At 42.9% G+C, this 15,653-nt stretch overlaps 1 protein-coding gene across 6 annotated transcripts in view; it reads right to left on the bottom strand.

Annotated features, from left to right (window-relative positions):
- The window catches only part of NCOA7 (nuclear receptor coactivator 7), a 154,479-nt gene that overhangs the window by 53,315 nt on the left and 85,511 nt on the right, over positions 1–15,653 (bottom strand). For all 6 annotated transcript variants that reach the window (XM_072833062.1, XM_072833082.1, XM_072833056.1 and 3 more), the window contains 2 exons: positions 5,670–5,749; positions 3,536–3,643 (listed from right to left, as the gene is read on the bottom strand). In XM_072833062.1, the coding sequence (XP_072689163.1) occupies positions 3,536–3,643; positions 5,670–5,749 (188 nt within the window). The remainder of the gene's footprint in view (positions 1–3,535; positions 3,644–5,669; positions 5,750–15,653) is intronic.

Here is a 15,653-nt window from a genome sequence, read left to right as displayed (position 1 = left end):
CATTCAACATGCTTATATTGAGACAAGTGACATTTTGCCATGTATCATATGCAGTCTTAAAATGAGGACTTCTAATGTCATAAAACATAATTCAGCACTATTCCCATAAAAACCTTTCAATATTGTTAATCACCCTTCCCCATCCTGTCTCTATTTCAACTTTTGCTATTTACATCTCTCCTCAATCCAGAAAAAAATGTGAGGCAACAACAAAAGACACCTTGTGATAAAGGCAGGAAAACCAACATCAAAGAGCAATAAGTAAAATGAGGACTAATGACTCCTGAAACTACATGGTCCAAAATTACCAAAACACTCATTGAGAGGTGGGCCATAAAATGGGTTGGGTTTCCGAAGAAACAACGCAAAGAGATGGACGTCATTAGTCAGCAGAATTCAACTTCCATAAGATAAAAACAAGTCGGTTTCTTCTACGTATTTTCTCATTAAGTCTCCTAAAGAGTATCCCAAGCTGAAACTACTGGTCTTTGATGACACAGAGACAGTTAATGCAATGACCAGTTTTGGAGAATTGTTCTTTATAACATCTTTGGGACGCCTGGGTAGCTCAGTGGTTGAGCGTCTACCTTCGGCTCAGGTCGTGATCCCAGGATCCTGGGATCGAGTCCCACAACAGGCTCCCTGAAGGGAGCCTGTTCTCCCTCTGCCTATGTATCTGCCTGTCTCTGTGTCTCTCGTAAATAAATAAATAAAATATTTAAAAATATATATATTTTAATATTTTATCTATACATCTTCAATGTGGATCATTGGCAAATGCCAAAGTGTAGAGTTCCATAAAAGCAATTTACAGAAGGCTACAATGATATGGTCTTGGCATACAGCTCTTACTTACCTTATGTATCTAGACTAGAGGAATCAAGAGATGACATTTCTTCCAAGCACTTCTCCATTTATATATATATATATATATTTTATCTGAGCTCTTGACAAGTGTTAGGCAATACAGGTTAAGTTCTACTGTCTGGCATGTTCTAAATGTCAAATCAAAGGGATAATTCCTGTGCTTACACAGTTCACTGCAGTGTAAACAGAGGTGACTGTTGGATGCTGGAAAGCTCAGTAAGAACATGGGCTACCTCAACAGGAAAGTCAACCTGGAACATGGGCAAGGGTAAAGTTTACCTCCTGACTTCTGAGAATAACTGAGTCTGCTCCCACACACAGGCAAATGAGGGATTTGAGGTCTTCAAGTTCTTTACCGTGAAACAAACCTGTCATCATTTTAGCTCAGAAATTGTTCTAAGCATGTGCAGCTAAGATACTCAGTGATTATAAAAACAACTTGAGCCATGTATCTGCAAGGTTACTAACTTCTGCATGTGCTCAAGATAACTGCTTGAAAGAGTACATTTTTGTACATGTCCTGAAATCTGATGTAAGCATCCAAACTAACAGCCAAACTCAGGACTTCTAAAGAAATTTCTATGCCTCAGTTATTTAAGCTTTTCTGCTATTGGTTTTGGCCTTTTAAGCAACAAAAAGTCTATAGTAAGATGTTAGTTCAAGAAGTTTCCATTTCCGCTGAGAATGACCTCTTATATGTGGTCACTTGCCCAGTCAGACCAGTTCCCTTTCCTACCTCCTGGGCACCATCAAATCAGTCTCTAGGAGGGTGAGTCTCAAATGTTTTGGTATCAGAGCAGATAAAAGCAGCTTTGAGTTATCAGACCCACTGAGATGAAAGGAATACCTACCCCTTCAGGCACTAAAAGTATTTAAAAATCCTTGAAAACAAAAAGTTATCTATAGTTTTTGAAAGCCCCTCAATTTCACTCTTCTTGATTTCTTTTCTTTGTCAGCAAAATCCTGATTACAGCTGAGTCCTGGGACAGTCAATAGCATGTAACTGTTCAGTTATATAAGAGCTGGACAGCATAGCAAAGGCTCGAAAAGACATCAGGGATATTGTGGCCCAACCCCTAACTTCAGGGATTAGGAAACTGAGATCCAAAAGGGAAACCGAGGACTTGCTCATGTCAAACAGCTACTACAAGGTCAGTCGGAAACAAAGCTTGAGGGCTCCTATTTTTGGCATTTTTTTCCATTATAATTGGCACATTAAAACACTCCTTTTGCTTCCTACTGGCTACTGGACTTTAATTTACCTAGTACTAATATTTTATTTGTGGACATAGTTAAGAAAAAAAAAAAAAAAGAAAGAAATCATTCTAAATTACGTTCCTAGACTCCAGCAGTCTTTAGCCTTGAATTAGTAAATATACATCTAGGTTCTCTGCTATGAGTCAGTGATATATTATGCAGCAATACTCCAGATGATAAGAAATTCCAAAAAGGACAAATCTACTATTAATTTTCCCGGAGATAAAGTTTTATTAGTTTTTGAAGAGTTTTAATGCATATCTCCCCTCCATTAACTGGTACTGGCAGTATGCTAATTCTTCCTTTTGACAAGAGCATAAATATTAAAAGCACCATAACACAGACTGGCCAATTTAGGGCCTGTTGGCTTCATATGCTGCCCTTGAATGAAATGCAAAGAACAATATCACCACTTCCTCAATAAAGTCGTACTTAGAAGTAGCACTATCTATTCTAAAAGAATTAAATATCACTATAATGTAGAGATACAGGAAGATGCTCAAGTAAGTCAACAATGAAACCAGAAGGTACTCATGACAGCCAGACAGTTCCATGGATAGGACTGAAAACCTGTCCTTGGGGAGGATCTCCCAAATGAGTACCTCATTAATATTTATTGGCTAAATGTAGTTTTAAAGTAAAAATACAAGAATATCTTATCAAACATGTGGAACATATTAAAAGAATTTGCTGGTTTAACCAAGAGTGGCAAAATTACACAATTAGTCAATTTCATTCAGTTTAATAAATAAAGTATAAAAAACCCGGGGGAAAAAAATTGTGTGGCTTTTTCTTGATAGTCCTGGTAAATGTCTCTGTTTTTGGCTGGTTGACCATTTCTGTCAGGTATCAAATCAAGATAAAAATGCCAAAATTCTGTCTTATTTATTTATTTAAAGTAGGCTCCATGCTCAGTGTGGAGTCCAACTCGGGGCTTGAACTCACGACCTCTGAGATCAAGACCTGAGCTGAGAGCAAGAGTCAGATGCTCACCTGATTGAGCCACCCCAGGCACTCCAAAATCCTGCTAATTTAAAATCAAATGATGGCCATTATGTATCCCAGGAGTAGAATAAACTGAAATTTGCATTTGTAAATTAAACATTCTAAAAACATTTGAGTTACATTGACGAAAAAGCCAAATTTATCTTCTCCTGATGTCAAAGGGAACATCCACGACATAAACTAATGATAGGTAAGTAAACTGTGTTAACCATTTGCAAAGCCTTCGTCTCTCAACAGTTCCTCAATTCCAGGATGCTTTTAAAATTCTTGATCTAAGGGAAAGGTTGAACCAATGCACATTATCACCAATGTTAATCCCGTGACACTAACAGTGAAGCATCAAAAATGGCAATAAAAGATAAATGCAAAACTTCTAAAAAGTAATATCCAACAAGAAAAGAATTACCTGGCCTGGAACAATAGTATGTGTGAAAAGTTTATTCAGTTCCACTAATTTATTGGGAGTGATGTTAAACTTCAGGGCTATGGAGTTTAGGGTGTCCTGGCTTCCAGCCTAGAATAATCAAACAAACAAGATTCAAAGTATAAAGCAAAAACAAAAAACAAACCTTTCCTTTTAGTAGACAACATTAATCTATTTGTGATATGAGTGAATGAAAAGTAGTTCTATCCAGACTTATTCTGAAAAAGAAAGTGAATACATTCTCAAGTCTTAATAAAACCACGGAAGAGCAAAGTCTTAGATCAATTCATTTCTGAGCTCCCTTATTTTCAAATTTCAGTGTCCACTAATAGATTTCTAAATCTACATTGGCACAACTTAGCTTTGTGTATAGGGAGTTCAGGGAAGGAGAAAAACGTTAGCCATCTGGAGCCGTTACATCAATCACGATAAGACATAAATGTAGCATCAAGTCAGAGACCCTGGGACAGATACTGGAATCATTAAATGTTTAAAACTAAACGGATGCTTGGACATCGACAGTTCTGGAGCAAAATAAGCAATCCGGTAAGTGCTAGCATGGTTCTCTAAACACGATGCTATGAATCACCTTTTATTTTCAATGACAAGTACAAAAAAAAACTTGTTAAGTAAAACTTACCTCCGTAACCTATAAATCAAACAGGCAGGCAGATCTGCATTACTAACTTGACCACCTATTTATAGGAGTTAACGTGGGGGTTACTATTTACTCTCACTGCATCATTGTTGTGAAGCATCTCCTCGCTAATGCCACGTCTCATTTCTTAGGAGGGGCTTGTGGATAATACTGTTGGATACACACATGGCCTTAAGAGTTAATATGGTTATTAATGATAGTCCAACACTTCTTTTTTTTTTTTTTTTTTTTTTTTTTTTTTTAGTCCAACACTTCTTGAGTATCTACGATGAGGTAAGGAACTGTGCTAGGTGTTATGGGGATCAAAACATATTGTAGACCATGGCAAAGTGGAATAACCACCCCCAAATCTCTTCTAAAAAGGATTAATTCTATAACCTACAGAGAGATGCCTAGAGATGCTCACAGAACAGGGAGCATGAAATTCCTATGCCGGGCTCTTCTGTGTGACTCTAGAAAGGCTTGTAGATAATTTACTATTCCAAAATAAATGCCAGGGAAGAATCAGGGCTTGCTGCTTGCCTTATATAGAGCCTGGCATAGCATCTGAATAATGAGTAGAAAATAAATACACATGAGAAAATCACAACCAGGCAATGGCAACAGCACTTAATTTCTCATTAGAAGTCAGAGAACACTCCTCAACAATGCTACTACAAAGTGAATTAAAACAAATCTATCGCTGAGTGTTTATTTTGTAACAGAGCTGGGATAAATGACACAGCTCCTGGCCTCCAGGAGTTCATGCTGCAGGAGAGAGATGAGCACCTGACACATACCATGCAGGTGTAGTAGTGGACACAGGCATAGCATTAGTCATCTACTGATTCAACAATATAGAAGCCTGTACCCTGCAAGCGCCATAAACACAATGGTGACCAAAAAAGGGTCTCCACGGTACATAAATCAAGGCACAAGACAGACCTTAAAATAACAATCACATTAATGAACCAATAGTGTTAAACTGAGGTAAATTATGTAAAGGAATATGAATCTGTGAAAGAGCACAATGAAGGGATCTGGCTGGACAGTCACAGGAGGTTAAGAGTGAACATGGAGAGTCATGGGAAGAAGATGTCAAGGACAAAGTTCTGGCTTGTAGAAATGTGTGGCTGATAGAGCCGCTGCTTCCTGAAAAAATACCAAGCCTGGAGGTGGACAGATATGATGAGTAGGCAAGTGAATTTGTGGCGATGGAACTCAGAAAGCACGTCTAGGATGTGACCTAAAATTGGCCATCATTGGCATATCAAAGGTAATTCAAGTCATAGGTTTACATGAGATGGCCCGAGGAGAAAATACGGAGGGAAGAGGAATGACGTAGAAAAGATCTTAAGAAGCTTCATTAATTCATGGACACACAAGAGGAGTGCAGCTAAGGGGCAGGATGAGTCAGGGAGAAAGATCATGCAGATCTAGTGGTGCTAACAAATGTTCATACCTCCTGTTTATACTTACAGTATATTCCACGGTACCATGGGGCTTCTGAACCACCATCTTCTTCTCTTTTTTATCGTGTGTTTTGTTTTGATTGTCATCTGAAGAATAAAATGTATGTAAATGAATAATTTCGTTTTCAAGGATTGAGGAAAGGTGATTTATAGTATATATATTTTTTTGATTTATAGTATATTAAAACTAACTTTCGGGGCCCCTGGCTGGCTCAGTCAGTGGAGCATGAGACTCTTGATCTCAGGGTTGTGAGCTGGAGCCCCACACTGGGTATAGAGATTACTTAAAAATAAAATCTTAAAAAAAAAACACAACACATCCACACTGACTTAAAGAAAACAAAAAATACGCTACTAGGAAAATGGACTAAAGGCACAAATAGACCATACTCTTAAAAAAATATTATTCATCAATGAACACCTGAATAAATGATTTATGTTAACAATAATCAAATAGCACAAATAACAAGGTAATGTTTTATAGTTATTAATGTTTCAAATGATAATACATAATGATGGAGTTAAAGTAAAGCTAGTATAGTTATGATATATATGATGCATGTAAATCAATACCACACTTTTATTTTTTGTTTTTTCACTGAAGTATAATTAAAATAATACAGTGAATCAACAATTCTATACATTACCCAATGTCCATCATACAATGTTATTACACTAGTACTGATTATATTCTCTATGTTGTACTTTTCATCTCTGTGACTTATTTATCTTGTAACTGGAAGTTTGCACCTCTTAATCCCCATCACCTATTTCACCTGTCCTCTCTGCCCTCTCCCTTCTGGCAACCACCAATTTGTTCTCTGTATTTAAGAGACTGTTTTGTTTGCTCATTTGTCTTTTCAGATACTATAAACAAATGAAATTATATGGTATTTCACTTAGCCTAATACCTTCTAGTTCTATCCATGTTGTCATAAATAGCAATATTCCATTACTTTTTATGGCTGAGTAATACTCCCACCCTCTCTCCATATATGTGACACAGCCATATCTTCTTTATCCGGTCATTTATCAGTGAACACTTGGGTTACTTCCATATCTTGGCTATTGTAAATAGTGCTACAATATATCTTTTTGATTTAGTGTTTTCATTTTGTTTGAGTAAATACTCAGTTGCAGAATTACTGGATCATATGGTATTTCTATCTTTAATTTTTTGAGGAGCCTTCATACTGTCTTCCACAGTGGTTGTACCCATCTACATTCCTACCAACAGTCCTAGAAAGTGATTTGTCAATATGCAACAATAGCCATAAAAATGTTCATTCTTTGAGTCAGTAACCTTTCTCTTAGGGTTTTAACCTACGGAAAAAATCAAAAGAAGAAAACTGCCATATATCATAACATATGGTTAGTGCAATATTATTTATAAAGCTGAAAATCTGGGAAGACCAATGGGTCCAACCACACATTGTAAGTGAGGCCGCAGACTTTTTGCAGTTTTTATAGGTCAAAACAGGTCAACCTAAGTGTTTAGAAGCTACATTATGATTTAAATTAATTCTCATGGTTACATACATCTTAATATGATCAACTCAGGTACGGAAAACCAGAGAGACATACTGCAATGGGTAAAAAATTAAAGTGACAAAAAAATACAAAACTGAATTAACTATGAAAAGATGCTCTAATTTGTATGTGATCAGAAAAATGCAGATTAAGACATCATTTAACATCTATTAGCATGGCAAAAATCAGAAAGTTGGACAATTTTAGTGTTGGCAGAGATGTGAACTGTTAGTAGGGATGTTAACTGGTACAGCCGTTCCAGCAAATCAAATATATATATATAGCCCATATGACTCAGCAATCAACATACACCCTTCCCAGGAGGTATAGACTTTATATAAAATAGAGTCACTTGCTGGAGAATGTACGTAACAGCATCATCTGCGGCAGCAGAAAGTTGGAAGGTAAGCAAAATGTAGTAGCTACGCTCCGGCCTTCTAGGCAGTAATTAGAAATATCACGCCAGAAGCACACACTGCAGCATGTTTGCATCAACAGAAAAAGACCAGGATATACAGAAGAATACCATGAGGTATATGTGAACTAGGTACACACAACCGCACATCTGTTGAGGCCACGTCCACAGGGTGGTCTACACGCCCAACAGAGTGTGTGCAGTAGAGAGAAGCGGGAGTGGGGAAGGAAGATACAAAGACATTAATGAATGAACAACAAGGAGCCCAGCTCCACCCAGGGATGCGACACCGTGAACTACAAAGTGTGATGGGCTCGGGGGTCCTACGACATCCCACACCCCACACGCAGCTCACCAATCGCACTGCACCCACGTGACAACTATGAGCGTACTGAGAAGGTAACATGGACACATGAAGAGAGTTAATCCATGTGGTATTTAACAGCCTTTTAAGTATTTCCTTTAGATTACTTAATAATTGAAAACCAAGAAGAAAGGAATAGGTGCTGTCATTAGAGTCCCTGTCCAGTCATTATTATGTCCAATCGGATCCATTCACAGAACCAACGAGACTCTGGAAATTCCTCCGGACTCTACCAGTATGACCTCCCCACCCTCACGTGGCCACATCTACTTTACTTCAGGAAGAGGAGAGCAGGTTTCTCAGACCCCCAGACCCTAGAATCTGTGGAGGGGAGAGTTTGCACAGCCTGTCAAAAAGCCCAATCCCAGAACTCTAGGGCTTTATGATCTGGTGTCCCACCCTGTGAATATGCCGGCTCTCGTCTGTCCCACACTCCTGCCCCTCTCCTTGTCGCCACAGTCCTCAGTCTAGGTGCTCCTGCTTTCCAAACGGGCCCTTCCCATCCCTTCGCAAGCCCTTCCCATTTCCAGGGCCCTTACTTTTCCCATTTGTGGCAGCTTCTGGACCACACCTGTCCATAAACCGTGCATAATTCTTTCTGGTCCTGAGAGATCACTGCCATATGCCACCCACTCATGGGTTTCCAGATTGCTCAGCTGCAAAGGCAAAATGGGTGCGGGCTGAACGTTCTGGATAAAGTTAACTTGTCCACCTGAATCAGTACAAAAATTTCTTTTCGGGCAGCCCCAGTGGTTCAGCCATGTAGCGCCACCTTCGGCCCGGGGCGTGATCTTGGAGTCCTGGGATCGAGTCCCACATCGGGCTCCCTGCAGGGAACCTGCTTCTCCCTCTGCCTGTATCTCTGCCTCTCTCTGTATGTCTCTCATGAACAAATAAAATCTTTTTAAAAAAATTTATTTTCCTCTGTCACGGGTGGGTAGGGCAGAAAAATGTCAGACATAGGAACACTATAGATAAAGGGGACAAACAGCCTTCCTTCAGGAATCTAAGGTCTTGAAATTGTCGAGGTAAGGAGCGTGGTGGTGCCTGGCCACCTTCAGAGGGCTCGTCCTTGGTGGGATACCCGGTCCCTACGGAGGACTGAATGAACCCCCCACGGACATCAACGCGTCTGACGAGCTGGGCTATGGGCAACAGTTTCACTGCCAGAGCGTCACACCAGGAATATCCTATGAACCCATCAGGGCCACAAGCCATTTTTACAACGGACTCCACAGGGAAGGCAAAGAACCGGCTACTTCTAAGGACCTGATTCGATCGTCTTCCTCTAGTAGCACAGGTGAAGCTTCGTGTTGCTTCCCAGGGTGTTTGCTGTGGTTCTAAGGATGGCCAGCGCTGTGTCCGTGAGCAAGGCCTGCACGCCTTCCCTATACAGGCTCGGCCGCAGAGTCCAGGAGGCCCCGAGCGGCTCCGCCTCCAGGGTTCGGGGGGGCCCATCCCCATCTCCAAGGATGAAAGACCTGCCAGGGATACTCCCGACACCTTTACTGCCAGCTGCGGCCTCCTCAGACCCTTCTAGATCCCCCCAGGTCTGCCCCTCCCCCTGCTCAGGAGGACCTGGAGCAAGCGACGCCTTTCAGACCCAAGCAGCTGAACGTCCTCCCGCCTGCCCCGCCTCAGACAAAAAAAAGTCTTCAGAGGTGGTGTTTCCAGCCTCATAAGGAAATTACTGTGACAAAACTGACAAGACCCCTGGAGGAAGGCGGTGTGGGCCTGTGGGGGTGCGCCCGGCGCCCAGGTGTCCGAGGCGCGTCGAGGAGTTAGAGGAGGCCCGGGAGTCCAGGACGCAGGGCCACGCCGCCGAGGAGATTCGGGACGCAAGTGTCCCCGAAGAACAGCCTCAGCCTCGGGGCCCCGCGAGGGGATCGGAGGGGCGAGGGGGCCCCGGGGCGGCCTGGATGTGGGGGAGGAAGGACGCGTGGTTCCCGGGGTGGGGGGTCGAGCCCAGGAGAGCCCGCGCCCCGGGAGGGAAGCAGAGGAAGGCCCGAGAGGAACCGCAGACGCCCCCGGGAGGCCACGCGGTGCCCGCCGTGAACACTGGAAGCGGCTCGACTCGGGTGCGGCCAACCCTGTCCCTAAGGTAGGGCTACGGCCTGTGGCTAAAATGAGGTGAGGACGGGGACGTCCCGCGACACCGTGAGAACTGAGGGAAGCAGTGAGCCACCTGCGAGTGACAGGCACCTGCGGGGCGGGGAGGCAGGGGCGAGGCCCGGAGACTGGCCTGGGGGGTCCTGTCCTGGTGCTACTGAAACCAGCGACCACAAATGTCCTGCCCCCGCGTTAGACACGGGGGCCCCCGCGGGGCTCGGGCCGTGACCCCTGGGTCCCGGGATCGAGTCCCACATGGGGGTCCCCGCAGGGAGCCTGCTTCTCCCTCTGCCTGTGACTCTCGTGAATAAATACATAAATAAAACCTTTAAAAACCCCCACAAACTTCATTATCTTGCAGTTCGGTACGTTCCTCGTCTGACACGGGTGTCAGCGGGCTACAGCCCCCCTTGTGCTCCTCTCGCCCTGTTCAGGGCCCTTGGGCTTACACTGGGCACACCTGCGTGATCCGGGATGCTCTCCTTAAGGTCAGCTGGTCAGCGGCCTTCGTTCCATCCAGAGCCGTAAGGTGCGTCTGCCGCGTAGCCGGGCAGGGTTTGGGAATGAGGACGCCGAGCTGCCTACCACAGGTGGAGAACAGCTTTATAGGAAAAGATAAGAGGCTCAGATGCAAAGAGGGAAATTGGGGGGGGGGGGATTCAAGTAGTGACCTCCGCTGCGAGCGTGCCGGGTGGGTAGGGCACACTAAGGAATGCGGCTCGGGCTGGATGGTCTGGTTCTGAGGGAAGAAACGGCAAGAAGACGACAAAACCAAGGTCATTCAAACCTGAGCGTCTGGCTCGTCGGGGACCACGGAGACGGGGCGGGGTCAGGACAATAGACATTGTTCACTACTGTCTCTGAAAACAGACAAGGCAGCTGTGAATTCCCTGGATCTTGAAGCCACAAGCTCTACACGGATTGAGACGAAAGAGACAGGATGAGCCTTTGATTCTGTTATCAATGATCTGAATGTGCGCACACAGAATTGGAAAACTACCTCAAAGGCCAATCCTGTGCTGACCTTCCACTTAACTGGCACGTGTGTGTCCTGTCCTCTTACTCTTCTGGAACAATCCATTCTCTCCCTTTCTTCCATCTCTGCCATAAGCCTGTCTGAACAGGGTACATGAGCTGAAGCACAGGGCCCCCAACATCCGTCCCAAGAGGGAGGACAGTTTTCCACGGCATCCAAACGAGATGGATTTGTAAAGGCAAAACTGGCCTATGTCCCTCTAGATCTTTCCAAGAAAGGGCCACACCTGACTGATTAACACAATAATCTACTTCCAACGACCAGCGTATCCCTATACTGCGAACTGATGCATGTGGCTGTGACAGGTTGAGGACTTTGACCATAAAATCAAGTCATGCGCCATCTCCCTCACGTCACCAAATATTTTCCCAATTACAATTTGGTTTAGGGGTCAAGATGAGCTGAGTTCAAAGAGCAAGCCTGACATGTTCACAGCTGTGCAATGTCAACCAGGTTATTTGAAATCTTTGTGCCTCCACTTCCTCATCTTTCTGTAAAAGGAAGAACTACCTCATGACGTAGTTCAAAAGATTAAATGAGATGACAAGCACAGTGTTTACCTCGGAGCCTGGCACAGAGTAAGTGCTTAACAAATGCTAGTGATATGTGATAATGCAGTCAACATAAGTCAACAGCAATCTGAATAGAGCAGGGTATTGAAAAAAATTATAAACCTTGAGCAAAAAGGTTTCATTCCCAAAACACAGGAGTGATGGAACACTAACATGACAGAGGATTATATAAATTGCTTAAAAGAGAAAAACCGGATCTGATCACTTTGATACATGCCAAGGAAGCCTTCAATGAAATTAAATAGATATTATATTTAAAAAAATTTTTTTAAATAACACCATTAGAAAACTAAAAATAGCAGTGAATTTTCTTAAACATGAAGAACTTTTAGTTACTTTTTGATATTCATTGAAAATGTGCTTCTGAAAAATCAATAAAACCCTAAAAGTTGTATATCAAAAGCAATTTCCCTGTGAGAAATGGAAATTCAATGAGTTCATGAGATCACTTCCTGGCCTGTACAGGCAGCGTGTTCTTTACCTAAACACAGCCTAAACTCTGGCACCAGGGAGGCCCCCACCCCAGCTTTCTAGAAGAAAGACTGCATGGTGTGCAGTGGGAGAAATACCCCTAGGCCCTGCAGGAGCCCCACCCCATTTCTCTTATGCCCGGGGTTCTCTGGGAAATGCCTAAGAGCAATTCCAGCCAAGCTTTTAAGGCCTCGGGGCATACTATCTCCCATGCTCCTTCCCTGTTAGGAAGAAGCTAACCTAATGTGATGCACGACTAAACCACAAGAATTTAGGGTCGGAAAATTCAACTTTGTAGTGGAGATGAAAGCAGCAACACTACAAACACAACAGAGACCAACGCTTTGGAACTCCGAGGAGGAGGAGGGAATCTGTCGTTCTTTGGAGGCCACCTTTCACAGCGCTGCCTGCAGCCCAGGCGCAGGATATACTCCAGGTGCCCCTGGTGCACCCGACGGTCTCTAGGAATCAAGCACGGAGCTCTCCAAGGCACACCTGAGGCAACCGGGATGCTCTCTTTTATCAGAAACTGAACACAAATGTTAAAACCACTCTCTAAATACAACAATTCCTACCATCATGGTTCATACTCCACTGTTTTTTGGAATCTCTAGCCAAAGGAAAAGATAAAAGAGTTTTACATACTAAAAGAAAGAAAATCTGATTATTACATGAACTGCCTACCTAAAGAACCAACATCGTAAAAATATCCAGAAATCTGAAGTTGTTCAGTGAGGTGGCCAGAGAAGAGTCTTCTCTATGTGTGATAGAAGTTATACTGTGGAACGTCCCAGGCATAATAGTATGAAGTGAGGAAATGTCTAGGAATAAATATGAGATAATGGCAAGATATATAAAAGAAATTTTAAAAGGTTTACAAAAGTATGTAAATGGAAGCTTGAATAAAGGGAGGTATAAAAATATAATGTTCCCAAACTGGAAATCTCATTCTTGTAAATATTTCACTTTCCCTTCAAATTAATGTTTAAATTAAATGCAATTTAAATTAAAAAAAAATTTGGAGAAGGGAAACATGCAAAATTGATCATCATATTTCTCTGAAAGCATAAATACACCACAAGACTATCCAAAATTATTTTTAAAGGAAAATGACAGTAAGAACACTGTTTTGGTGTTAAAACACATGATTATAAAGCCATAGCAATTAAAACACTGTGGTGAAATACCAAAAATTAGAACTATATTGAAGGGATTTAACGTAACACAAAAATGCATTTGTAAGCCACTAAGAAAAGGCTGGGTTTTCCCATAAGTGTCACGTAATTCACAGGTGGGGGAGGCAAGGGTGGGGGTGTGGGGGGGTTGGCATGGGACACACTGAATGACAGTCCTCGTCTGCTCCTGGCTCACTGTGTGACTGAGTAACTTTACTACATCAAAGACAGCTTCCCAGCACGTAAAATGGAGATACAGGCGCACCTGGCTGGTTCAGTCAGTACAGTATGAGAGTCCTGATCTCAGGTCCTGAGTTCAAGTCCACACTGGGCGTGGAGCTCACTTAAAAAAATTTTTTTAAATAAATAAAATAGGGATACCAACTGGGCTCCCACAGAGAGTCACTATAAGGATTACATAAGTCAATTCAATTAAGGTAAAACACCCCACAATGTGTGAAACAAGGACTCAGGACTCAGTAAACCTTACAGATTACTATTCAATGAAGTTGAGAGAACGCTAAGATTTGGAGAAAAATCCAAATCACTCTCAAACCAATGCAGATAAAGACTTAATCGTCAAAAATATAAAGTTAGAACTGTTCTTGAAGAAAAATACAGGATATGGGGCAGCCTGGGTGGCTTAGCGGTTTAGTGCTGCCTTCAGTCCCGGGTGTGATCCTGAAGTCCCAGGATCGAGTCCTACATTGGGCTCCCTGCATGGAGCCTGCTTCTCCCTCTGCCTGTGTCTCTGCCTCTCTCAGGAATAAATAAATAAAATCTTTAAAAAGAAAAATACAGGATATGTATTTGCTTCAAGAAATGTGTTGTTGGGGTGCCTGGAGAGCTCAGTGGGTTAAGCGTCTGTGCCTTTGGCTCAGGTCATGATCCCGGGGTCCTGGGATCGAGCCCAGGTCAGGCTCCCTGCTCAGCAGGGCATCTGCTTCTCCTTCTCCTCTCCACTTGTGCTCTCTGTCGCTATCTCTGTCTCTCTCAAATAAATAACACCTTAAAAAAAAAAGAGAGAGAGAGAGAGAGAGAGAGAGAGAGATGTGTTCTCTATTGGTGGTAGACATTTCTGAAATTATTGGCCTGACTCTGTCAAGAGTGTAATGAAAATATCAAATATTATTATTTGGTACCTTAAGGGTAACTTCTGGAACACCTGAATCATAACTATCATAATAAAATTTTATTTTTTACAATAAGATTTTTAAGAGGTGTGACACGAGGAACCATTATCGACTGAGGATGCAGAGGGCAAGGATGTGAGGACGACTTAACGGTACTAACTAATGACTCGTTTCACCCTCTGCTGACACAGAGGGAAATGCCATATAGATGTTATTTTCCTTCCTTCCAGCCTGTCACAGGCAATATAGTCTGTGACTAACGTGAGTCACGCTGATGTAAACTCTAGAATGCAAGAAGGGTAGGGGAGTTGTTGATGGTGGAATTCCTTACCTGGAGCCTCCTAGTGCCCTCAGCAGGGAGCAAGGCCCTCAAGCATTCCTGGAATGAATCAACTCACATCTCGATAGGGATCTAAGCAAACAGAGGACTTGAGTTGGTGTCAGCTTCTGATGTACCAGCCGTAAAACCGGTGAGTGGAATGTTACTATGCGTAGGACTATAGGCCAAGTGGCTAAGCCCGGAGAGAAATTTCAGTCTAATCACCATTCACACCATGGCTCAGGCAAAAATGGAACCTCCACCACCACCACCAAAAATGGACAAACCTCCAGCTTTGTCTCCTTACTATGAAGCCACACAACGTCCCTCAGGCTACGGAGAAGACACTAAAATCTAAAGATTTCTTAATTTTAATTTATTTATTCAGGAGAGAGTATGAGAGGGAGAGAGAGAGAACACGAGCAGAGAGGAGGGTAGAGGGAGAAGCAGGCTGCCCGCTGAGCAGGGAGCCTGACCTGGGGCTCGATCCCTGGACCCCAGGATCCTGACCTGAGCCGAAGGCAGACGCTGAACCTACTGAACCACCCAGGTGCCCGAAGACACTAAGATTTTATTTAATTTTTGCCTTATTTCTCTCACGGGGTTGACTCAGGACAAGCGGGATGATATACAAGGGTTTCGCTAGGGCTTTTGTGCCAGAGAGCTGGGCTTCCATCCCTGCTTTACACGGATCCACAGCGGGACCTCTGGTAAGTTACTCAGCTTCTGGGTTTGTTTGTTTGTTTTTTTTTCATTTGTAAAATAGGCTACTACCACCTGCATTAGATCATGACTCCTAGCAAAGTAAATAATGAAATGAGGCATCTAACCTACAGGAGACACGCATCCAAAACTGGCTGTTTCTGC

Source organism: Canis lupus, chromosome 1 (genome assembly GCF_048164855.1).
Source record: "Canis lupus baileyi chromosome 1, mCanLup2.hap1, whole genome shotgun sequence".
NCBI classification, from domain to species: domain Eukaryota; kingdom Metazoa; phylum Chordata; class Mammalia; order Carnivora; family Canidae; genus Canis; species Canis lupus.
This window is presented reverse-complemented; position numbering and strand designations above follow the sequence as displayed.